The 26,122-nt window shown below is 45.1% G+C and overlaps 2 protein-coding genes across 2 annotated transcripts; one reads left to right on the top strand and one right to left on the bottom strand.

Moving 5' to 3' along the window:
* Positions 1 to 1,785: 1,785 nt before the first annotated feature.
* On the top strand, positions 1,786 to 2,647 carry LOC123122946 (uncharacterized). Its single transcript, XM_044543336.1, has 2 exons — positions 1,786 to 2,019; positions 2,112 to 2,647. Exon 2 carries the CDS (start codon positions 2,131 to 2,133, stop codon positions 2,488 to 2,490), a length of 360 nt encoding a protein of 119 aa, XP_044399271.1. The 5' UTR covers positions 1,786 to 2,019; positions 2,112 to 2,130; the 3' UTR covers positions 2,491 to 2,647.
* Positions 2,648 to 3,248: 601 nt separating this feature from the next.
* Positions 3,249 to 8,840, bottom strand: LOC123122945 (transmembrane protein 147). The gene is made up of 7 exons (XM_044543335.1): positions 8,630 to 8,840; positions 6,159 to 6,228; positions 5,436 to 5,498; positions 5,235 to 5,349; positions 4,617 to 4,732; positions 4,401 to 4,525; positions 3,249 to 3,668 (listed from the first exon to the last, which is right to left on the bottom strand). The coding sequence occupies exons 1-7, from the start codon at positions 8,704 to 8,706 to the stop codon at positions 3,548 to 3,550; spliced, it is 687 nt and encodes a 228-aa protein (XP_044399270.1). The 5' UTR covers positions 8,707 to 8,840; the 3' UTR covers positions 3,249 to 3,547.
* Between the last annotated feature and the right edge of the window lie 17,282 nt (positions 8,841 to 26,122).

The raw sequence follows: 26,122 nt of genomic DNA on the forward strand, positions 1-26,122 counted from the left end.
CTCCTCCTAGTAGGAGTAGGACTCCCCCCTTTCCTAGTCCTACTAGGAGAAGAAGGAAGGAGGGGGAAAGAGAAGGAAGGAGGGGGCGTCGCCCCTCCCCCTAGTCCAATTCGGACTAGGCCCATGGGAGGGCGCGACCAGCCCTTGGCAGCCCCTCTCTCTCTCCCCTAGGCCCAATAAGGCCCATTACTTCTCCGGTGGTTCCAATAACCCTTCTGGCACTCCGATATTTATCCGGTGACTCCCGGAACTCATCCGATGTCCGAATAACATCATCCAATATATCATTCTTTATGTCTCGACCATTTCGAGACTCCACGTCATGTCCATGATCACATCCGGGACTCCGAACTACCTTCGGTACATCAAAACACATAAACTCATAATACCGATCGTCATTGAACGTTAAGCGTGCGGACCCTACGGGTTCGAGAACTATGTAGACATGATCGAGACTCATCTCCGATCAATAACCAATAGCGGAACCTGGATGCTCATATTGGCTCCCACATATTATACGAAGATCTTTATCGGTCAAACCGCATAACGTCATACGTTGTTCCCTTTGTCATCGGTATGTTACTTGCCCGAGATTTGATCGTCGGTATCTAAATACCTAGTTCAATCTCGTTACCGGTAAGTCTCTTTACTCGTTCCGTAATGCATCATCCCGTAACTAACTCATTAGTCACATTGCTTGCAAGGCTTATAGTGATGTGCATTACCGAGAGGGCCCAGAGATACCTCTCCGACAATCGGAGTGACAAATCCTAATCTCGATCTATGCCAACTCAACAAACACCATCGGAGACACCCGTAGAGCATCTTTATAGTCACCCAGTTACGTTGTGACGTTTGATAGCACACTAAGTGTTCTTCCGGTATTCGGGAGTTGCATAATCTCATAGTCATAGGAACATGTATAAGTCATGAAGAAAGCAATAGCAACAAACTAAACGATCATCGTGCTAAGCTAACGGATGGGTCTTGTCAATCACATCATTCTCTAATGATGTGATCCCGTTCATCAAATGACAACTCATGTCTATGGCTAGGAAACTTAACCATCTTTGATTAACGAGCTAGTCAAGTAGAGGCATACTAGTGACACTCTGTTTGTCTATGTATTCACACATGTACTAAGTTTCCGGTTAATACAATTCTAGCATGAATAATAAACATTTATCATGATATAAGGAAATATAAATAACAACTTTATTATTGCCTCTAGGGCATATTTCCTTCAGGGGATTTGTCCTATGATGGGCGTGTTGGAGCTACGGCGGCAGTATGCAGGGATGAACACGGTCACTACCTTGGGTCCTCATCAACTGTTCTACTCGGTGTTATCAACCCTACAATTTTAGAGACCATTGCTTGCCGTGAGGCTTTAGCACTTGCGGCTGATCTAACTTTGGATCACTTGATAATTGCTAGTGACTGCGAACCGATTGTGAATGACATCATAAAAGGAGTAGGAGGCCCTCATATCACAGTCGTCAAGGAGATAGATAATAGAAGAGCACATTTTACTGTTTTGATTTTATGTTCGAAGGTCGTGCTTCGAATCATGAGGCTCACAATCTTGTAAAATTTTCCGCCTCGCCTCCGCAGGGTCACCACTTGTGGCTTATTTCCCCTCATGACCCTCTTTGTATCCTTTTGAATATTGTTCCAAATTAATAAAGTATGGGATCCTAAAAAAAGTAAAATGTACTACTCCTAGGCCAGCGTGTGGATTCCACGAACGACCCTCGAAACAACAAAGGGCGAAGCATGCACATGTGGACCAGGTCCGGCCAATGGGGATCCATCTAGCCACCAATTGGACCTTCTCCTTTCGAGGAGCAAGGATAAACTGCCCTCCGGCCACCGCCCGTTCCCTCCCGCACCTTATCCTTCCCTGATCCCCCGTACAAAAACCACTCCTTTCCCTCTATGTGACCCACCCAACCCCAAGCACCGCAGCCGGCCACACTCCTTCCTCCTCCAGCGCCAAGAACTCGACAACCACCGGAGGTAAGCAAGCAACCCAACCCACATTCCCCGCACCAGATCATCGCAGCTCGCGACGGATTACGCAGCCCTTGCTTGTCTCTGACTGACTGCAGGTTCAGCCGAGCTCGACCGATGGCGTCGCTCTCCGTGGCCACGCTCCCGCAGCTCGCCGGCGCGCCGGCGGCGGCGGCGGCGAAGAAGAGGTCCGGCGTGACGTACGTGGAGGGCATGAACGCCTACAGCGGCCTCAAGGGGCTCAACAAGGTGACCATGCTGGGCGTGCGCAAGAGCGCCGACTACAAGTTCGCCAGGATCGTGGCGTCGCTCAGCCCCGCGGGGAAGAGGCGCGGGGGCTCGTTTGGCGCGCAGTGCAACGCCGCCGGGGAGATCTTCCAGATCGCCGTCGTCATGAACGCGCTCACGCTCGTCGGCGTCGCCGTCGGCTTCGTGCTGCTCCGGGCCGAGGCGGCCTTCGAGGAGTCGGAGGAGTGAGTGAAACCCAACCCAACGCCGTGTGCCTGCCCTGACCAGCCGTTTCAGTTCAGTTCAGTTCAGGCTGCTGTTTGGCTGGCGCGTAAGCCGTGATATATAAAACGTGATGTATGCTATTTTACATTTGGTTTTGTATCAATGACAATCGATTGATGAATACCCCGGAAACACATTTTTGGAGGCTCAGCCCTGCAAATTTGTCTCTCGATTGTTCGCTGCTTGTCTGATTCTTCTCTAGGAAGAGTACACTTCGAAAGGGGAAATGTTTTTCGGAAAAGAAAAGAGGAAAATGTTATGCAAGACTGATAACACAATGTTCAAAAGTCATAATGCAACAATATCTGACACCTTGCAAACCCAAGTCATATATACTACTCCCTCCGTCCCATAATATAAGACGTTTTTTGACTTAGTATAGTGTCAAGAAACGTCTTACATTATGGAACGGAGGGAGTACTTGATAGCAAGGTGGAAATGCGGAACAAAAGTGTATTCTCTCTTCAGGCTCATTCGACTCACAAGAATGGAGGTACTAGATTCCTTATGATGATTATGCCCATATTGACCTGATTTCTTCGTTTTCTTAGGAGGAATAAACTTCGAAAGGGGAAATGTTCTGCAACATTGATAGCACAACAATCAGAAGTCATAATGCAACGTTGTCTGACATCTCTTCCTGACCAAAACCATGTATCGTACCAAAGATGAAACGACAGTGTATTTTCTCATAATCTGTCGGCATAAGTGAATGTCTTGGCTTCAGACTAGAAGATGCAATGCTATTGAGCAGAATATGTGATACAACAGGGAATAAGGTGCTACGTTTTAGCTCGATTCCTACAAGAGCACCTGTTACAGTAGCAGTAGCACTCATCAGATCATGTGTTTCTGCACTATGGCCGACAAATAAAGTAAAACGTTCTGCAACTGAACCTCAAAATATATGTTACGGTAGCGCCGAGGCTCTAAGCAGCATTCTAATTTTGCCCAAGTACAACAAGAGACATCTTGGGAGCACCAAATCTCCGGCAAATCCCGCAGTGCTTTGTTTCGTTGATTACATCGGCCTCTGACAAGCCGAGAACAGCTGCCAGCTGATGAAAGCCATAACCAAGGAGGAGAAGAGCTCGAAGCCAACCACCTTGGGAGTCTGCCACTCCAATGATCTCCGCAAGTAACTGCAATATTGTTTTAGCATGTTTAGCAGCGTGAACAAAAATGGAAGAAATATAATTGAATGGCACAAGCCATCAAAGTGCAGCACATAATACATGAATCAAATGGAGATGAATGCAGAACGATGTTCCAACTGAAAACAGGTACAAAACATGTCACCCAACTAAATCCTTTTAGTGCATGTCCACCAAAATTTGCAACATAAGTATGTCTGGTTTGAAAGAATCTGCCCTGATAAACATGGCAGACAAGAGATATTACTTCCAAGACAATGTTACTCAAGTTCCAATGGCTTATGATGTTCAATGCAAATGCTATTGTCCAGCACACAATAGGGCTTTACTTCGGATTAACTGAACTTTCTGTGTGTCCTAAAATTTCAGTGGTCCGCAAGGAAAGACAAAGTTCCAAGACAACCAATACTGACTTGTAACTAAGGATATTCCATGGATAGGAGAGATGCACCAACTTTAGAGTTAACATGATGGGAATGTAGTGAATTTTGGACAAGAATAACAGTAGGTCAAAAGTGATATGGAATACAGCAGAAATGTTTGTGGATGGATATATTTTTCTCAGATCCGTATTGAGCAAGTGTAGGCGGTACTAGGTATTGCTACTTCATAACCAAGAATAATTTCTCAAGAAAAAAGGAAATAAGAACATCAACATATGTTGAAGCATGATAATAATTCTTTTTGAGGATTACTGCAGCATTATAGAAACGGGATTACCTGGTGATAGATGGCATTGTTGCCAGAAGCAGAGCACATGCATAAATTATTGGAATTAAAGTCCTAGGTTTGTTCTTCCTCAGCCACATCAAGGATCCTAATGCAGCAAGGGAGAGGGTCATCACCTGCAGAAGTACAAAAGTAAGTCTTCTAAAATTAGGATAATCAAAAAAAGGAACCTGACATTATATTTTTCACACTATATAGTAGCATTACAAGATTGGCATTTGCTTCAAGTCCTTGGAATATGTACTCCCAAGTAAATTCAAGCCCTCGTGCCCCAATCCAGAGAGGTGCAAGCCTGTGCAGAACTGAATCAGCAAAAGCCCAGCCTGAAACCCCAAAAATGTCCAATAGATCAATGATAGTCAAGATAAGGTTAAATTGCAGCTGGAAATAGGTCGAAGAATTGCATTGCTTCCAAATTTATCTGGAGTAACAAACTTAAGGAGGTCCAATTCAATTTAAATAATAAAGTGAAGCAAGAGCATTCAATTTCCTGAGAACGCTATCTGTAGCCAAAATAAGCATGTCTCTATTCTTTCAATTGTGTGAATGACAAAAGCATGAGCATGAAAACAAACTTCAATGCAGCTAAAAGGGCAAGCAGCAATTCATACAAAGATCAACATCAGAAATGCATCTGTTTATAAAAAGGTTGACCAGCACAGTATGGAAGGAAAAGTAGAAATTTAAACGTGTGGTAAGGCAGGTGAGCATACAGAATGGAGATGGGAAATAAGATTAAAACAAACATATGAAATGTTATCATTTGACAAGACACACTTCAGCTAAATTAAGTCAGAAAATGAACAAGCACAACTACGAACTCACCAAGACCAACAGCCTGGAACTTATGGTTCTGGGAGATGTTTCTGTGGGTCAACTGTGTCAAAGCAAAATAAAGGCCAGCAACATCTATAAACCCAATTAGAATTTTCATTAATTCCTGCAGGGTTGAAAATAATCGGAAGATTAGATACACTGGCAAACAGGGTAAATCCAGGCATGTTTTGTTAACGTGCATAAATGTACCTGGTAGGGATCAAAGCTATCATTCGCATCAGGTACTTTGAGGAACGTTGCTAAACAAACAAGCTGCCATTATAAAATAGCAATGGTTAGCAATCCCACAAGTCTCTTCCATGCAACTGGTGATAAGTAAGCATAGAAAACTATACTGATGTAGTATGCCAAAAACTAAAACATAAACAAAGGCAATGTAAATCGTCATGTGGTAACAATAAAAAGAAAGGAATAACAAACAGGCTAAGGTGACAATATCAGGATGACAAGCTTCAACTTGTACTGTGATTTTTGGACAAACAGAACTGCATAACAGGGAAGATAACAAGTACAAACCATGCAAAATTAAGATGCCATTTACAACCTTCTAATTTGTACAGAACTGCATAACAGGGAAGATAACAAGTACAAACCATTACAGGGAAGATATCAGGATGACATGCAAAATTAAGACTCACGGGAATTTCAACGACAAAAAAAAAATCAACCTGCTGAGTGGCATACAACCCCTGGAGAACCAATTTGCTCTCAAAACTGGTACATGGATGTAAAAGTAAAAAACACTAGTTGAGTGGTAATTCCAAAGAACCTGCTAATTGTATAAGTCAAGTAGTTGGCAAGAGCACATTGATCGAACAACTAAAAAGTTTCTCATGCAATGGCAGATCAATGAATGGTGGATTGTTTGGGCATGTCAATCATGGTGCTAAGAATCCACGACTAGTTACTCACCTTTACAAGTGCTGCTCCAAGATAAACAACAGCTGCTTTTACACTGGTGCCAATCGTGTCATACTCTGACCTGCAAAAGGTAGTATTGGAAACTTATTGCTGCTTCTACACCAGTGTTTAATGCAGCAGATCAATACCTCATTTATGGTTCTTATTTCGACGAATCACACACGATAGTATGTGAAAGTTATTACTGGACTACACCCCTTAATTGTTGGTACTTATCTTTTAACAATCACACACTATAGTGTGCAACTCTTATTACTGGAGTATATAACCCGCTCATCAACCACCACAAGGGGCATATGGAAGTAGGTTGGCAGCATGCTTCCCATATACAGAAGCCTCATCGCCGTCATGGTATGCATCAAGAACCTGATGCATGTTCAGTAACATCTGGCAGCTGGCACCATAGTATCACTGTGGCAGCATGCCCTGGGGCACTATCTCTATTCGTAGCAGCATTGCGTATTGCTCTCACTAGGAAAGGGGGACATAACCCCTACTATAGAGCAGGAATGGAAGGGAATGAGCTCGGCTGCTTCTCCCCCACACTTCTTTATTTCTCCGTGCCCCTATTTAGTTAGTACTTTCGAGTTAAGAGCGAGAAAACGAACTATTTCATTTAATAAAAAAAGTGCAACGGCTGTAGGGTGAAAAGGCCATGAGGATGGCTACCTACATCACCTTTCATATGGAACAGGCATGCTTTAGTGATGGGGCTAGCCGCTTTCACAAGAAATCAAACCAAACAAAGACACTTAGCATAGGAGTAGATTAGGGCATCTAGTGCTCTGTTCATCGTCTGAGGACTATAAGGTGCCAAGGGAAATAGCTCCATCCCATTGGATATCCCTAGCCTTGGTGGATCAGTGCAGTGAGAAAAAACTCTTCCATTGTTTCCATATGGTCATGGCTGTGGAGCCACCTGTGCTGAATGCCTACATCATATACTGCCTACACAGATCTATGGCACCCACCTGTCATAATTGGTGGGAAGTACTGTAGATTGGTAGTTGCCATACAAGCACAGGCAAAAAGAGCAATGAGCGCAAAGAGGGAAACATCTTGATGGTGTATGCTGCCATTGATGATACTTCAGATGCTTAACAAAAAGCAAGATGGTGTAGATAATATGAGTGCGAGTGACGGGCTGATGATTGATCATGGACCTATTTAAGTATTTATAAAATATGAGAACTAGCACTTGTGCAGGCCAAGCTAGGTCTTGCCGTTTAAAAAACCACCTGCTGGAGTCCGGATAAGTTAGAGATCATATAGTGTAAGGTTTATTTAGAAATTTGCTAAGTGATTCTTGGACGATGGGGAGGTGGCAAGATGAGTGTAGTAGATATAAATGTCAAAGGTTGTTTCTGTTGATGCTTTTCCAATAGATGTGTACCGAAGGACGTTGTTCAGATATGAAGGTCATACCACAATGGTTTACTGTTTATTGTTTGTAGTGTTCTGATTGGTTGTGGTCAGAAACTTTGTTGAACTGAATTTGCCCAGGACTTGTAGAATGTCTGACATAACTCACAACTCACACGTGTAACTCATTCCAGGGACTGGCTAATTGCCATGTATGTTACAAAGTAAAAGTGAAAAAATAAAGGAAATAATCATATTTTTCGTTTCAAATCGAATCTGATTAGCTTAGTATTATTTGAGCGTTACACCAATTACAAATAACAGTGTCTACTTGAATACAGTTACTACCTTCCTAGAATTATTATCAAATACTCCCTCCGTAAACTAATATAAGAGCGTTTAGATCACTAAAATAGTGATCTAAACACTCCTATATTAGTTTACAGAGGGAGTACTTCAAATGTCTTCACCGCAGCTAGAATGTTTTACAGCTTCATATCACTATCAGACAATTGCATAGTAACTCTTTACTCAGCACATGGATAGAATCATAGAATTATCATGCATTCTCTTGTTTAACTAACATCAAGTTCTTGACGAGGTTCAAGTTCATTACTCACAGCACTTCATATTGTTAGCGTGCAACTCATGCAGGCACTTCTTCTACTATATTATGTTCCCTTCCAGCTTACAAAATGAGCTACGATGCTCTGAACTTGCTTGACACTAGAGGAGACATAAACCACACTGATTATGACTAAGCCAATCAGATTCAATTCGACCAGCACAACTCACCCGACAAAGCTCGAATCCAAGCGAACATTTCAGTATAAACTCGTCTACACCACGCACTAAACCAATACCTTCCTAACCCAGACTCAACTGAGCAAAATTCACTGAAACTACATTGATCAAAACCCCATCCGACCAGCCAAAATCGCACGCGGAACTAACAGTGTGCGGCATTCCTACTCCGCCGTGCCCGGATCACGTAACCAAGCAAAGACCAGACCGCTTGACGGGCACAGATCTAACACGTTTGGGATACGGATCTCGCGGGCAGAGAGGGAGGGAGGGAGAGGTAGAGGTAGTTTGCTTACAGGGGGGTGGCGGAGTAGTAGACGACGTGGGGGCCGAAGGTGAGGACCGCGCAGTTGAGGAAGTGGAACACCGTCATCTCGTCGGCGTCGTCGTCTCCGGCGCCTGGGCAACGGCGAGGTCGAATCGCCTGATGCTGCGCGATGATTCCGAGATGCAGGTGTGTAATGGGCTCGAGACAGATCCGGTCGAGCTCTAAGTAACAAACACGCTCGGCGCACGTGGATTGGTTCGTGGGCTTCGGTCCAGTCGACAGGCAGATGGGCCTAAATGAGGTGCACCCAAAATCCTGAAGAGAACCACTCGAGAAATGCTAAAATGATCTCAAAAGAAAAAAAACTCGAGAAATGCTAAAATGATCTCAAAAGAAAAAAAACTCGAGAAATGCTAAAAAAATAAAAAAAAATACTAAATTTATTTTTTACAGTAAATGCTAAATGTTATGCTAAAACAAAGAAATGCCAACTACCCTAAGAAAATGCTAATGTTCTAAAACAACTGAAGAGATACTAAAGAGACGACACACTTTCCAAAGTACACGAAACTTGCATGTTGCTCGCCCGCTTATGCTAGGTGAGAGATGTAGTTGTTTTCCTTCAAAGACACCCAATGGACAAGAAAGTATCCCGTGGAAACCAGTAACTCAACGGAAACATAGAAACCCAAACATGAGTCTTTTTTTAACCTTAAATAACCTCTTTATTTGTTAGAAAATAATGTTACATCATTCACCATAAGAGGTACAATAGAGGAGGGAGGATCATCAAGCCAGACCCTACAAACTTGGAACTTTCCCAACTGGGCCAGTTCATGAGATACAGAATTTGTTTCCCTAATGGCATGCTCGTATTTAACCCTAACAAATTCATGCTCCATGGAAAAACAATCATGGAAGATCGTTGCAGCAATACCTGTAGGTGGCCTCTCATTCTTCATAACTTCTATTAATTCTAGATTGTCTGAGCTCACAACAACTCTATTACAACCTATTGATTCCGCTAAGAGCAATCCATTCTTGAGGACCAAAGCTTCGGCAGAAAGAACATATTGAACAAGATCCAACTTTACATTACTCGCAGCGATAAACTTTCCTTTTTTATCTCGAATGACAGCGCTAGTAGTTCCCCTCAAATAATCTGGATCAAATGAAGCATCCACATTTATCTTAACTCAATCACCTGTTGGTGGAGTCCAAATCTCCTTTCTCACTTTTGCATTAGGAACCACAGCTGACCTAAAATTTGAACACAACACTCGGATTGCCATTGCGGATTTTCCAGGGGACTGCACCTGAAAGCTTGAACACAACACTCCAAATCTCAAGATTTGAGGACATCTTGTTGGTCAAAGCTTGGTTGGCCACAACGATGGATCCAATATGCGGCACCGAGCAAAAGGGGGACACCTATTGGACGAAGATTTGGAAGGAGTATCATGAGCAAAAGGAGTATGTGGAACCGCATCCTATTGTAACCACTCGCATTGTGGCATCTCTCCAACATCGTTGGGGGATCATTCAAGGGGAAGTGAACAAGTACGTCGACTACTACTCACAAGTGACCAAACGCCCTCAAAGTGGGATGGGAGTCGCAACCCACGTAAGCTCGATTGCCTCATCTTGTCGTCCATTGCATATGCTTCTTGTGTTTGCATTCTCGTGCTCATACATATGTTGTTTGCTAGACGGCGGTGGCGGCTACTATGTATCACGAGTTGGAGAAGAAGCCATTTGCTTTTAGCCATTGTTGGGTCATATTAAATGGCAAGCCGAAGTGGAACCAAGTTGAGGCCGACCTCAAGTCCAACAAGAAGAGGAATGATGGCTCAAGCTCCAACCAATCGGGTTGGGCGATGAAGAGGACGATGTTGTCATGGAGAATGGAAAAGCCACCGTGCCAAAGGACAACCGCCAAGTCATGGGAAACAAGTGGGAGAAGGCGCGTGCCGCCCGTGGTGCCGCGGCTACCAAAATTTCATCAACATGGACGGGCATTTTTCGGTGAGGGAGAGCAAGAAGGAGGAGAGGTACAAGCTCATGTTGGATGCGCAAAAACAAAGGATGGAGTGGGACCAAAAGAGGGCGGAGAAGAAGTTGAAAATTGAGAGGGAGAAGATCGAGTTGGAGAAGCAACAAGCGGCGATCAAATGGGAGCTCGAGAAGGCCAAGACATTTGGCGACATAGAGCTTGAGAAGGAGAGGTTGCAACTCGTACAGGACACGGAAGATGCGAGGATCATGTTGGCGGACGAGACCTCTATGATGAGCATTCGAAGAAGTGGCTTGTGGACAAGAAGATGGAGATCAATGACCGTAGGAAGTACGAGCGGCGAGGGCGGCTGCGGCCCAGATGCAGGCATAGGAGGCAGCCCGGATGCAGGCGAGCAGGCAGCCCAGATGCAGTCGGAGCAGGTAGCCCGGATGTAGGCGGAGCAGGACGCGCCCAACTAGTGACACTAGTAGAAAAAGGCCCATTTGTCCCGGTTTAAAAGGCCCATTTGTCCCGGTTCGGGAACCGGGACTAAAGGGTCGGTACTAAAGCCCAATACCTTTAGTCCCGGTTCTTATACCAACCGGGACAGATGGGGCTCCACGTGGCCGCTGCAGCTTGCCCAGGCAGGGGGGCTTTTGTCCGGTTGGTAGCACCAGCCGGGACCAGTAAGCGTCCACGCGTCAGCAGTTCAGGGGCTAGGGTTTTTGTTGTTTTTTCTAAAGGGGGGGGGGGTTGGGGGGTTTTGTAGGGTTAATTTAGGGGTTTCATATATTGTGTTAGCTAGCTAATAGAGAGAAGTGTCCTCTCTTATCTCCGTGCTTGGTCGATGCTACGTACTATACGTATAGATAGGACTCGACACGCTAGCTAGTAAGCAAATGAAGGAAACCATTAAGTACACAAGATCGTCATGAACATATACAGAGAGAAGTGATCGACCTCTCTTTCTTCGAGAGATTGTTCGAACAACAAGTTTTCGTATATCTATCTGACACTACTGGCTACATATATACAATATAAGATCTCTTACAATATAACCCCCTAATTATATATGAACTCAAGTTCCACATGGTATTCTTCGTCTTTATTGATGACGTGGTCAAGAAAGAATCCCGCCAATTCCTCTTGAATTTCTCGCATGCGATCTTGTGGTAGGAGTTCATCCCGCATCAGAAACATCTAATTTGAAGAAGGGGGTCAATACATATATATGAATGAATGAAACTCAACACAAATGATGGTAATAAAATAAAATTGTGAATATTTTTGCTTACGCACTTCATATTTTTTTTAGAGTAGCCCCGCTCACAGGTCGTGTGGCGGATGGACTCGCAAACGTAGTATCCACAGTAATCATTCCGGCTTCCTGCCACAACCACTTTACAAGAAATAGGGGTCAATCAAACTGATAAGCAAACATGCTAAATGGTATTGATGAAACTAGCGTTAGAATCACTGGGAGATGTGCGGAACTAGCTAGTAGTACTTACTTTCGGGTGTTTAAATCGCAGCTCCCCCGGCAGTCCCGGAGCTTGTGCGGTGAACTTATTCCAAACCCTGCCAGACAAAGAAAACAATTACTTGATATCAGAAAATGAACAAAGTTGCCGATATGGTGCGATAATGATCGATTGAACTTACTTCTGGAGCATTTCAGTCATGTTCGCATACTCCTGGTGGATCTTTTCGTCTCGAGTCTAAGACGGTTACTACTCCCTGCTCAAGCTCAATCTCTAGGAGAATATAGTGGAAGCTGCGCACGCATGCATAACTCATCAATTACATTACTATAACCTCAAGTAATAAGGGAAACCGAATATGCACAAGACAGGAACACTCACTTGAAGTTGTAAGGAAAGAGTTTTTTCTTTGTTTTGATTTATTACCAACGATCGTAGCAAGTTGGCCTCGGTTTCTTTGGCATGAAATTTAACCGTAAATTCATCTATGAGATTTGTGTTAATGAACCCAATATCACCGATTTGTCTTTTCTTGCATTCGGCGATCTTCAATCTGCATAATATAGTGAGGATAATTATATATACATGCAATGAAAGAGCTGAGCTATATATAGAGACTTAATGACAGAAGTACTACTTACAGACAGTAGCAAGTGACCGTTAATTTATCGAGGCCCTTTTGATTGAAAAACTGGAAGAACTCCTCAAATGGAACAAACAACAGATCAATTCCAACGAGGTCGTGCTCCTCTTTAACTTTCAGCGTCAAAGTATCCTTCCCAGACTCTCTGCAGGTTTTCATGTACCAATCATGGAATCTTCGCATCATCGTTGTTAGAGGAGGATGACCAGGTTTGACGAGAGGCTTCCCGTACTGTTATCTGAATTCGTCCACCTCCATTATATCAAAATGTGCATCGTCGTCGTGCATGTAATTTGCAGGGGGCACGATTGGTTGGCTTGTTCACCGAGCTGAGGAATTTTTTCCCACTTCTTCGTTCTGCTAACCTTCGATCACTACAAGTACTTCCCGACCGGGACGCTTCCTTATATGTCCTTTCAATAATGCGCTCATAGTTGGTTTGCGGCGGAGACGGTGGTGGTCGCTTCAGGGCATCCAAAGTGCGCTTCGCTTTCACTGGATCTATCTTCTCCTCCGGAGGTGGATGTTTCTTAGCTCTTTGCGTTTCAAAGAAGTCATTCACTTGGGCTTGACAGATCTCTGTGTTTTCCTGTTTGGTCATCTCATATGGTAACTTCTCTAGAGGCTTGAGAGATGGACCAAATATGTATTGCCTCCCGCCTCTGGTTATACTGCTAGACACCGGAGCAGGCCGAGCGGCTGTGGCTGTCTTCTTTCGTTGCTTATGAGGCGGAGAAGGAGGCGGGGTGATACGACGTGCTGGAGCAGCCGGAGCGGCGGCGGCTCTTTTCCGCCCTTGCTGACGAGGCGGAGGAGGAGGCGGGCTGCTCGGACGCGCCGGCGCAAGCGGAGAAGGAGGCGGAGTGCCGACACGCGCCTGAGCAGCCGAAGAAGGAGGCGGAGTGCCCTGATCACTCGCCGGAGGAGGAGACGGAGTGCCCTTACTTGTCGGAGGAGGAGGAGGCGGAGGAGTCCAGCTCGGAAGGTTGATGAGCTCCTTCCGCCATAGGCATGGAGTCTTCAGAGCACTGCCCAGCCGAGTCTCCTCTTCACCGGTAGGGTGGTCAAGCTCGAGCTCCTCAAATCCCTCCGTTATTTCATCCACCATCACCCTAGCATATCCTTCTGGAATCGGACGGCAGTGAAAAGTTGTGCCGGGTTCAGGAGGTGCAACAGAGCTGACAGCCGCCTTGACTTTGAAGTTCTACCATTGCGTCATAAGGTGGCAATCTTGAGACTCCGTGATAGCATCCACGGGGTAGCTAGCAGGAGCCGTGAAGACAGGCTCCTGAAGCAGCTCAGTGGAAGCCACGCTGCTTCTCCGTTGAGATGGCGGGCTAGCTTCGGCAGGTTGCTTGTTGTGAACTGCATCTCGTTCCTCTAGCGCTTGTACCCTTGCGTGCAGCGCCTGCAGTTGGGTCTGCTCCACTTTCCTCTTCCTCTCCCGGCCTTTGTAACCGCATGCGTCGGGAAACCCAGCCTTCCATGAAACGGAGCCTGGCGTGCCTCGTGTCCGTCCAGGGTGCTCAGGATTCCCGAGGGCCATTGTGAGCTCGTCGTTCTCTCTGTCGGGAACGAACGTCCCTTGCTGCGCTACAGCAAAATACTCCTGAAGCTTCGTGATGGGTATTCGCAGTTGCTCATTCGTCTAAACGCACTTACCTGTTTCAGGGTCCAAGGTTCCCCCAACCCCGAAGAACCAAGTCCTTGAATGGTCTGGCCAGTTCAACGTCTCTGGTTCGACCCCTTTATCAAGCAGGTCATTCTCAGCCTTCTCCCACAACGGCCGGGCTTTGAGGTAGCCACCTGACCCCGTGCGATGGTGATGCTCCTTCTTCGCAGCATTTTTCTTGTTTGTCGCTGACATCTTCTTACTCTTGTTCGATGTCTTGTGGGCCACAAATGCATCCCAGTGATCTGTGATCTTCTCAAACCGACCGGTGAATTCTGGAGTCTTGTCTTTGTCGACGAACTTTGTTTTCAGCTCATTCTTCCTCCTCCTGAATAGATCCGCCATCTTCCTAAGAGCATGAGCCTTGACCAATGGCTCTATAACTGGCTTCTCCGGATCCTCCGCTGGCGGTAGGGTGAAATTTGCCTTCAGCTCGGTCCAAAGATCATCTTTCTGCCTATCGTTGACATAAGACACCTGAGGGTCTTCGTTCTTAGGCTTATACCATTGGTGGATGCTGATCGGGATCATGTCCCTAACAAGAACCCTGCACTGAGTAGAAAATGCTTCCTTGGTCCGGATGGGTTCAATCGGTTGGCCATCGTGCGTTATTGTTGTGATTGTGAACCTTTCATCCTGGCGCAACCTTTTCTTCGGCCTCGTCTCGTTACCGAAGTTTGGCTCAATCCGGAGGGCTAGAAAAGAAGAAATAAGAGAGTTAATATGCGTACATACCAAAACAATTAATGCATCAATTAGCTATAGTCAGCACATGCTTAATTAATATATACCTAGCCGGACTCCGTTCGGTCACCGGAGCCATCATCACGGTGTCCTTCTTCCACCGATATTCGGTCACCGGAGCCATCATAATCATCTCCTTCCTCCTCCATTGTTCGATCACCATAGCCTCCTTCTTCACCCTGTCCTTCCAGACCATCGGTGTCGTTGAGATACGACAAGACATCAGCTCCGGCTGTGATTATGTCCCCCAACACTTGTTCTGCTTCCTCGTCTCGTCTGTGCTCCATAGTTTCTACAAATATTACGACATCGCAATTATTATACAAACATGACAGATGGATATATTAGTGGCAAACGACGCTAATCACAACAATACAAACATCGCAATTATTAGATCTAGCTAGCTAATCACAACAAGGAATCATATTAGTGGCCTCGACGCTTCTCTAGGGTTTGGGGTGGCGTCGGCAACGCTTCAAGGGATCGGGGTGGCCTCGACGACAACGCTCTTTTAACTTGGTAAATTTGGGTGGCCTCGGCAGCGCTTCTAGGTTTTGGGCCGGACCGCCTCTCTCATGATTGTCCGAGGTCCGGACCGACAAGGGATTTAACAAAATGGCGCCATTCTAGATGTGCAGAAAATTGTCTAGTGTCAAAGGATTCAACAAAACCATGTCTTCATTCTAATGGCGCCATCATGTCCCGGTTACTTCCGGCTAATGATGAAGCCATGGATTTCTTCAATACTTTGACACTAGGCAACCTCTCGACCCCTCGGCGATCCTCGACCCCTCGACGACCCTCGACCATCGAACCCCCGGCCCCTCGACGACCCTCGAACCCTCGACCCTAGAACCCTCGAACCCTTGACCCTCGACCCCTCGACCCCTCGGCCCCTCGACGACCCTCGAACCTCAAACCCTCGACCCTAGAACCCTCGACCCTCGAACCCTCGACCCCTCGGTCCCTCGACGACCCTCGAACCCTTGACCCTCGACCCTAGAACCCTCGAACCCTCGACCCTCAAACCCTCGACCCTCGACCGTCCTCGACGACCCTCGACCCCTCGGTGACCGTCGACCCTCTACCCTAGTTCCCGACCCTCGACCCCTCGGCGATCCTCGACACCCTCGTTCCTGATAAAAAGAAGAACAAGAAGAAGAAAAAGAGGAGAAGAAGAAAAAAAAAAGGAGAAGAAGAAGAAAAAATAGAAGAAAAAAAAGAGGAGAAGAAGAAAAAATAGAAATTTTTTCTATTTCTTGTTCTTCTCCTCTATTCCTTCTTCTTCTCCTTTTTTCCTTCTACTTTCTCTTCTTATTTTTTTCTCCTCTTCTTCTCCTTCTTCTTCTCCTTCTTCCTTCTTCCTCTTTTCTTCTTTTTCCTTATTTTCCTTCTTCCTCGACGACCCTAACCCTAAACAGTACAACTTCCTCGACGTCCCCACCTCTCTCATGAACAAAAAAAATCTATGAATAAAAAAAACATCATATTCTATGAACAAAAAAACATCATATTCCATCCGCATCCATGCATACATCATATATATGATCATCTATGAACAAAAAAACATCATATTCTATTAAAAAATCATCATATATATGAACAAAAAAAATTATGATAACAAGCATATATATCATCATATATATGAAAAAACAAGCATATATATGAAAAAACAAGCATATATATCATCATATATATGAAAAAACACAAGGACAGGGAGGCCCGGCCGGACCAAGGTGAGGAGGGGCAGGGGCGCGGGGTCGGCGGCGAGGACGGTGACGGCGATGACGTTGACGGGGCAGGGGGCGCGCGCTCGGGGCAGCGGGCGACGGTGACGAAGGGGAAGGGGCAGGGCGACGGCGATGACGGGGTGGGCCTGGGCGGCACGCGTCGGGGCGGCGAGCGGCGACGGCGTCGGGCGAGGGAGCGGGCGACGGCGAGGGCGCGGGCGACGACGACGACGGGCGCGGGCGACGGCGACGCGGGGGTGGCGGGCGGCGTCGGGGCAGCCTGGCGGCGTCGATGTCGTCGGCGTCGTCGGGGGCAACTGCAATATGAGAAGTGAAAATTTCCTAAGTGTCATCTTATATAGCAAAGCCTTTAGTCTCGGTTCGTGGCACCAACCGGGACTATTGCCCCCCTTTAGTCCCGGTTGGTGCCACCAACCGGGACCAAAGGGCCACTTTTCAGCAGCCCTTTGGTCCCGGTTGGTGGCACCAACCGAGACTAAAGGGGAGGCATTGGTCCCGGTTGGTCCCACGAACCGGGACCAAAGGTGGGCATTGGTCCCGGTTCGAGCCACCAACCGGGATCAATAGCCTGTGCCTGGCACAGCCGCGGTGGATGTTTAGTCCCACCTCGCTAGCTGAGGGCATCCGCACCAGTTTATAAGCGCGGCTGTGCCTCCCCTTTCGAACTCCTCCGAACTGCAGGCTTACGGGCCTAAACACACTGTATCTGCCTGTGGACCTAGTCGGCCTTCTGCGGGCCTGAATCCTGACCCATGGGTGGGTTTCTAGTCGTATTCAGGCCGTGGTGGCCCAGTAGGTGGCAGTTTTTTTATTCTTTTCCATTTTTTTCTTTGTTGCTTTATTTTTTTAATTTTTTCTACTTACAACAAAATACTTACTGTTGCTATTTCTATTTATTTTATTAAAGTTTTTTTATTTTGTTTTATTAAAGTTTATTTTATTTTATTTTGTTTCTACTTATTTATTTTATTAAAGTTTATTTTATTTTATTTTGTTTCTACTTATTTATTAAAGTTTATTTTGTTTCTACTTTTTTTTATTTTTTGCTATTTTTATTTATTTTATGAAAATTCTTTTTGCTTTTAATGTTTTGAACAGAAAATACTTTTCTTAATTTTAGTTGCATAAATTTTATATAATTTTAGTTTCAATAATACTAGAGGTTTATAAAAGCTTTTTAGTTGATTCCTTTAGCTATTAGAGTTTCATTAAAGTTTTCTCAAGGCCTGAAGCTAAGCAACGTGCAGGTGAGCATTGCGCCTCTCTTTTATTTTTAATAACTTATTACAAGTCCGGACTTTTTTTGCGTTCAGTATGCACCATTCAAAGCCACGTCATCAACTTTCAACCCTTTCTGACATAATTTGTTATTTTTCATGCATTTACTGATTTTTTTGAGCTATAAGACCCTGAATTGAAAAGCATTTCAAATGAACTCTGAAAAGGTTGAAAGTTGGCATGGTATCATCATTTCACCCACATAGCATGTGCAAAAAATTAAAGAGGGTTACGGCAAAAACTGGATGCACTTCGTGTATGAATCGGACAATCTCTTTCGAAGTATGAGGGTTTCATACGGAAACTCATCTGTTATAAAGGGATTTCATTTTTTTGAACTTATTTGAACTCCAGACTTTTTCTGTGTTCAAAATGCACCATTCAAAGTCACATCATCAATTTTCAACCCTTTCTGACTTCATTTGTCATTTTTCATGCATTTACTGATTTTTTGAGCTATAAGACCCCGAAATTGAAAAGCATTTCAAATAAGCTCTGAAAAGGTTGAAAGTTGGCATGGTATCATCATTTCACCCACATAGCATGTGCTAAAAAGTTGAGAGGGTTACGGCAAAAACAGGATGCACTTCGTTTACAAAAACATGTAACTGCAGTGATATTCTAGATCAAAGGCATCATCATAATAGTCATGGAGAGAAAGTCTTCACTTTTTCTTCGCTTCTGTCCTTTGCTTATTGCGCCGTAACCATATGGATAATCTTCATCGTTTGACAGGGTGGTTGGGTCAGCCTTGACTTTGAAGGGAGGAATTTCATGAAACTTTTCATAATCTTCGAACATGTCTGTCTTGCCCTCCACTCCCACGATGTCTCTTTTTCTGAAAGAACTATGTGGCGCTTTGGCTCATCTTATGATGTGTTCGCTTCCTTATCTTTTCTTTTTCTCGGTTTGGTAGACATGTCCTTCACATAGAAAACATGTGCCACATCATTGGCTAGGACGAACGGTTCGTCTGTGTACCCAAGATTGTTCAGATCCACTGTTGCCATTCCGTACTGTGGGTCTACCTGTACCCCGCCTCCTGACAGATTGACATTGACCCATTTGCACTTAAGCAAAGGGACCTTAAAATCATGTCCTAGTCAAGTTCCCATATGTCCATTATGTAACCATAATATGTGTCCTTTCCCCTATTGGTTACTGCATCAAAGCGGACACCGCTGTTTTGGTTGGTGCTCTTTTGATCTTGGGCGATCGTGTAAAATGTATTCCCATTTATCTGGTATCCTTTGTAAGTCAATACAGTCGAAGATGGTCCCCTGGACAACGAGTACAGCTCATCACAAACAGTGCTGTCACCTCTGAGACGTGTTTCCATCCAACTGCCGAAAGTCCTGATGTGTTCACATGTAATCCAGTCGTCACACTGCTCCGGGTGTTTGGAGCGCAGACTGTTCTTGTGTTCATCGACATACGGGGTCACCAAGGTAGAGTTAGTAGAACTGTGTAGTCTACTTGAGACCAAGAATGCCCGTCCCTGCATATTATTGAGTCCCCTCCAAGCGTGCCTTTTCCAGTCAGTCTCCCCTCTTACCGCGATTTAGGGAGACCAATCTTCTTAAGGCCAGGAATGAAGTCAACGCAAAACCCAATGACATCCTCTGTTTGATGGCCCATGGAGATGCTTCCTTCTGGCCTAGCGCGGTTACGGACATATTTCTTTAGGACTCCCATGAACCTCTCAAAGGGGAACATATTGTGTAGAAATACGGGGCCCAGAATGACAATCTCGTCGACTAGATGAACTAGGACGTGCGTCATGATATTGAAGAAGGATGGTGGGAACACCAGCTCGAAACTGACAAGACATTGCGCCACATCACTCCTTAGCCTTGGTATGATTTCTGGATCGATCACCTTCTGAGAGATTGCATTGAGGAATGCACATAGCTTCACAATGGCTAATCGGACGTTTTCCGGTAGAAGCCCCCTCAATGCAACCGGAAGCAGTTGCGTCATAATCACGTGGCAGTCATGAGACTTTAGGTTCTGGAACTTTTTCTCTGGCATATTTATTATTCCCTTTATATTCGACGAGAAGCCAGACGGGACCTTCATACTGAGCAGGCATTCAAAGAAGATTTCCTTCTCTTCTTTGGTAAGAGCGTAGCTGGCAGGACCTTCATACTGCTTTGGAGGCATGCCGTCTTTTTCGTGCAAACGTTGCAGGTCCTCCCGTGCCTCCGGTGTATCTTTTGTCTTCCCATACACGCCCAAGAAGCCTAGCAGGTTCACGCAAAGGTTCTTCGTCACGTGCATCACGTCGATTGAAGAGCGGACCTCTAGGTCTTTCCAGTAGGGTAGGTCCCAAAATATAGATTTCTTCTTCCACATGGGTGCGCGTCCCTCGCGTCATTCGAACAGATAGTCCGCCGGGACCCTTTCCAAAGATTACGTGTAAATCATTGACCATAGCAAGTACGTGATCACTGGTACGCATGGCGGGCTTCTTCCGGTGATCTACCTCGCCTTTGAAATGCTTGCCTTTCTTTCGACATTGATGGTTGGTCGGAAGAAATCGACGATGGCCCAGGTACACATTCTTCCTGCATTTGTCCAGGTATATACTTCCAGTGTCAGCTAAACAGTGCGTGTATGCGTGGTATTCCTTGTTTGTCTGTCCTGAAAGGTTACTGAGAGCGGGCCAATCGTTGATGGTTACAAACAGCAACGCGCGCAGGTTAAATTCCTCCTGTTTGTGCTCATCCCACACACGTACACCATTTCCATTCCACAACTGTAAAAGTTCTTCAACTAATGGCCTTAGGTACACATCAATGTCATTGTCGGGTTGCTTAGGGCCTTGGATGAGAACTGGCATCATAATGAACTTTCGCTTCATGCACATCCAAGGAGAAAGGTTATACATACATAGAGTCACGGGCCAGGTGTTGTGATTGCTGTTCTGCTCCCCGAAAGGATTAATATCATCCGCGCTTAAACCAAACCATACGTTCATTGGGTCACCTGCAAACTCAGCCCGGTACTTTATCTCGATTTTTCTCCACTATGACCCGTCAGCGGGTGCTCTCAATTTCCCGTCTTTCTTACGGTCCTCTCTGTGCCATCGCATCAACTTGGCATGCTCTTCGTTTCTGAACAGACGTTTCAACCGTGGTATTATAGGAGCATACCACATCACCTTCGCAGGAACCCTCTTCCCGGGGGGCTCGCCGTCAACATCACCAGGGTCATCTCGTCTGATCTTATACCGCAATGCACCGCATACCGGGCATGCGTTTAAATCCTCGTACGCACCGCGGTAGAGGATGCAGTCATTAGGGCATGCATGTATCTTCTGCACCTCCAATCCTAGAGGGCATACGACCTTCTTTGCTGCGTACGTACTGTCGGGCAATTCGTTATCCTTTGGAAGCTTCTTCTTCAATATTTTCAGTAGCTTCTCAAATCCTTTGTCAGGCACAACATTCTCTGCCTTCCACTGCAGCAATTCCAGTACGGTACCGAGCTTTGTGTTGCCATCTTCGCAATTGGGGTACAACCCTTTTTTGTGATCCTCTAACATGCGATCGAACTTCAGCTTCTCCTTTTGACTTTCGCACTGTCTCCTTGCATCAACAATGACCCGGCGGAGATCATCATCGGGCACAATATCGTCTGGTTCCTCTTGATCTTCAGCAGCTTCCCCCGTTGCAGCATAACCGTATTCCGGGGGCACATAGTTGTCATCGTCCTCTTCTTCTTCGTTGTCTTCCATCATAACCCCTATTTATCCGTGCTTGGTCCAAACATTATAGTGTGGCATGAAACCCTTATAAAGCAGGTGGGTGTGAAGGATTTTCGGTCAGAGTAAGACTTCGTATTCCCACATATAGGGCATGGACAACACATCAAACCATTCTGCTTGTTTGCCTCAGCCACTTCGAGAAAATTATGCACGCCATTACCGTACTCGGAGGTGTGTCTGTCACCGTACATCCATTGCCGGTTCATCTGCGTGCATTATATATAATTAAGTGTGTCAAAAACCATTACAGAACATCATGGATAGATAAGTGATCAAATTAATAGAAGTTCATCATCACATTAAAACCAAAGTACATACATAGTTCTCATTGAACAACATATAGCTCTCCAGAGCATCTAATTAAACCATACATTGAAACTATGTAAAACATTTCAATGCAACAACAAATGTGATCATAATCGCAACCAAGGTAACAACTAATCCAACGGCATAATGATACCAAGCCTCGGTATGAATGGCATATTTTCTTATCTTTCTAATCTTCAAACGCATTGCATCCATCTTGATCTTGTGATCATCGACGACATCCGCAATATGCAACTCCAATATCATCTTCTCCTCCTCAATTTTTTATTTTTCCTTCAAGTAATTGTTTTCTTCTTCAACTAAATTTAACCTCTCGACAATAGGGTCGGTTGGAATTTCCGGTTCACATACCTCCTAGATAAATAAAATCTATGTCACGTTGGTCGGCATAATTGTCATAAACAATAAATGAACCAAATAGTTATAAAAGATAATATATATATACCACATCTGAATCATAGACAGGACGAGGGCCAACGAGGGCGGATACCAAAACCATCGCACTATATAATAACAAGCAATAATAAAAGTAAGAAAATCAGACAAGTATCTATCTAAAGTAAGAATTTTTTCTTTCAGAAAGAAGATAAGAACAAGAGGCTCACCACGGTGGTGCCGGCGACGAGATCGGCGCGGGCGATCGACGGCGGTGAAGACGGGGACGGGACGTGACGGACCGCTAAACCTAGACAAATCTCGAGGAAAATGGAGCTTCGAGGTCGAGCTTCGAGAGGATAAAGCTTAACTAGTGTGGCTCGGGCATTTCTTCGAACACCTCATGTGCATAGGAGGTGAGCTAGAGCACCACAAAGCTCTTCCCTCGCCGGCCAGAAAAAACAGAGCAGTGTGAAGTGCTCTGCTCGGGCGATGGGGTATATATAGGCAACTCATTAGTCCCAGTTCGTGGCAGGAACCGGGACTAAAGGCCCCCCTTCTGTCCCGGTTCCAGCCACGAACCGGGACCAATGGCTGTGGGCCAGGAGCGAGGACCATTGGTCCCGGTTCGTGCCTGAAACCGGGACAAATGGGTCCAGACGAACCGGGACCAATGCCCCACGAGGCCCGGCCGGCCCCTGGGCGCACGAATCGGGACGTATGCCCCCCATGGTTCCGGTTCGTGACTGAACCGGGACTAATGGGCTGGCCAGGCCCGAACCAAAGCCCTGTTTTCTACTAGTGTGATCCGAGGCCATCCGTCACGCTCGGACATTGACTTCATTTTGCCATGTCCTGTTTGTTGAACTATGGTTTGCTTTGCTTTGTTTCAAACTTGGGCATCCGAACAGTTTGTATCATATGATCGACGTGCATGGATTGCATGGATTTGAGAATCGGAATTTATCATATGTGAATGTGGGGCGCAACATTTGAGGGGTGCCCGGTCAATGCCCGCAGACCCATCCGGACGCGTTCGCCGGCGTTTGAGGGGCCGGATTTGCCAAATCCGACTGTAGATGCTCTTACATCGCATACCTCAAGGCGCATGAAATTAGTCAACGTGATTGTCTATAGTCGACAAAGCATCGTTGGCGAATATGTGTGCCTCTTGGACGAGGCGACGACTGAGTTTCGTACTCCAACATCGGATTCCCTTTTTTGTTGCCCCTTCGTTTTTGTTTTGTTTGTTACATAGCCTAGCATGTACTCCTTCCGTTCTTAAATATAAGGTGTATTAATTTTTTTTAAAAAAAAGTCAAACGTTGTCTATGTTTGACCAACTTTATAGCAAAATATATAAATATTTACAATAGTAAATATAGAAAAATATTTCGTGGTGAATCTAGTGATAATGATTTGGTATTCTAGACATTGATATTTTTGTCTATAAACTTGGTCAAAGTTAGAGAATTTTGACTTTTTGAAAAGAAATACCTTGTATTTAGGAAGGAAGGGAGCATTTTTTTTATTAACCTCGCTTGTTTAGAAAAAGAACATTGGATACAATCAGATAAGAGGTCGTTTGAATCCACAAATACACAAAAGAACCTAAAAAAAGAGGAAACCAACTCAGATTCTTGAGCCTTCAAATTCTCGCCAAAGCCACAATTGTACCCGTTGTCGTTGCGCCCCCGTAACTGTCGTCAAGAATGGGCAACATTAAGAAAGACAACTATGAAGCACTTGCGAAAGACGTGTAGAGGACCAAATCTTGTTGACTCACCACAATAGTAGATCATTGCATATGATGAAGATTGCCAATCGTGCGAAGCATGTTGCGGGGGCACCACACCAATATAAGCAGACAACTGTGCCAGTATCCTCAGACCAAGCCGATGATATTGCTAAAAAATACTCGAAAGAAGAGATTTTTGAGGAAGGCGACGTCGTTGATGAAGGCCACAGAGTCATATACCGACGGGCATAAAAGAATCAGTCAGTCATCCATGAAGAGTCAACGGGGCAAAATCTCAAGGTCCTCGGCAACTCCATACCAAGTGTTGTCGAGACGTGATTGGAACCAGAGGACTTTTGTCCAAGATAACAATGGCATAACCATGGGAGTGATGCCACAATGATACCGAAGCCCAACCAAAGAGTTTCTTTGTACCCAAAGAAAGATGAAAATCATCTCCTCTTCGCCCCGGTGTCCGAAAATTAGAGGGAAGCGGAGATTCGATATGGCCCTAAACCCTAAACACTAAGAAGATCGGCTTAGTGTTAACTAGCAATGACGGATCGAGTGGCCTGTAATTCTTGTCTTTTCTAAGAGCAAGTATAATAGGATGATGTAGGCGGGCTGTAAGCCTTTAAATATTATATTTTGGATGAGTTGAAGGAGAGAGAAGGAGATAAGGAAAACGGGCTACTGATTAACAGCCGGCTGCAACACATGCTCATAGGCATGTTGTGAGAGAGTAAGGTGGGCCATGTATTAAAAAAATAGTACTCCCCCCGTCCCATAATGTAAGACGTTTTTTCATACTAGTGTAGTGTCAAAAAGCGTTTTACATTATGGGACGGAGGGAGTACATATTTATATGCAACGATTATACTTGCTGGCTATAAACTTGGCTATAGATAATGTGGCGAGGCCATATAGCCAGCTGTTGGCTATACTATTAACCATGCTCTAACGAGAAAAGCAGAGCATCTGCGGAAATGTAGACACTTGTACAGTTACGCTAGCTGGTGTATGCTCAGTTCATCAGTTCAAAGTTCAAACGATGCTTAGCTGCACAACGTGGCCAGTGCCCAGTGGCCTACACCTGGATGCACTTATGCACTCAACCGAAGCGCGGACCGCCAGATGACTCCTCGTTTTTGAACACCTGGCGAGCCGCGCCACTGTCACGCAGTTGGCATGGATTCTAATCCTTGGACGCGAGTGCGTCCTCGCGTAAACACCGCATCTATAGCCCGCGTGTTTGAAGAAGACGCGACGAGGCTCGTCACACCAGCTGCTTCTGCCTTCATTTTGATCAACTAGTAAAATGCCCGTGCGTTGTCACGGGCAATAATACATGTACAAATTTTAGACGTGTCCATCTAATTGAATGACAAAGTTTAGTTGAGGATTATCTAACTCAATGTTGAGATGAAGCAGCGTACATCTGTACTGACTTGAATTTAAGAAGAGCACACACATTTCTTTTCATTTAGCATATAACTATCCACTTCACATGAAATATTTGAAGTAAGCTTGCAAAAAATAGCATTGTTCATATTTAGATTAAAAGAATAAAAACTGTAATAACGTATTGATACAGAGTAAACAAAGCTATTTCACAATGTTGTAATAAAATTACACATATGCTTCTCCGACTAAAAAAAGTTTATCCCAATTCTCTTCACCAAATCACGCACGACTTGTGGAATATTTTATACGCATTCATTGTCCTTGTACGACAGCAAGTGTACCA

This window comes from Triticum aestivum, chromosome 5D, assembly GCF_018294505.1.
Source record: "Triticum aestivum cultivar Chinese Spring chromosome 5D, IWGSC CS RefSeq v2.1, whole genome shotgun sequence".
In the NCBI taxonomy this organism is placed as follows: domain Eukaryota; kingdom Viridiplantae; phylum Streptophyta; class Magnoliopsida; order Poales; family Poaceae; genus Triticum; species Triticum aestivum.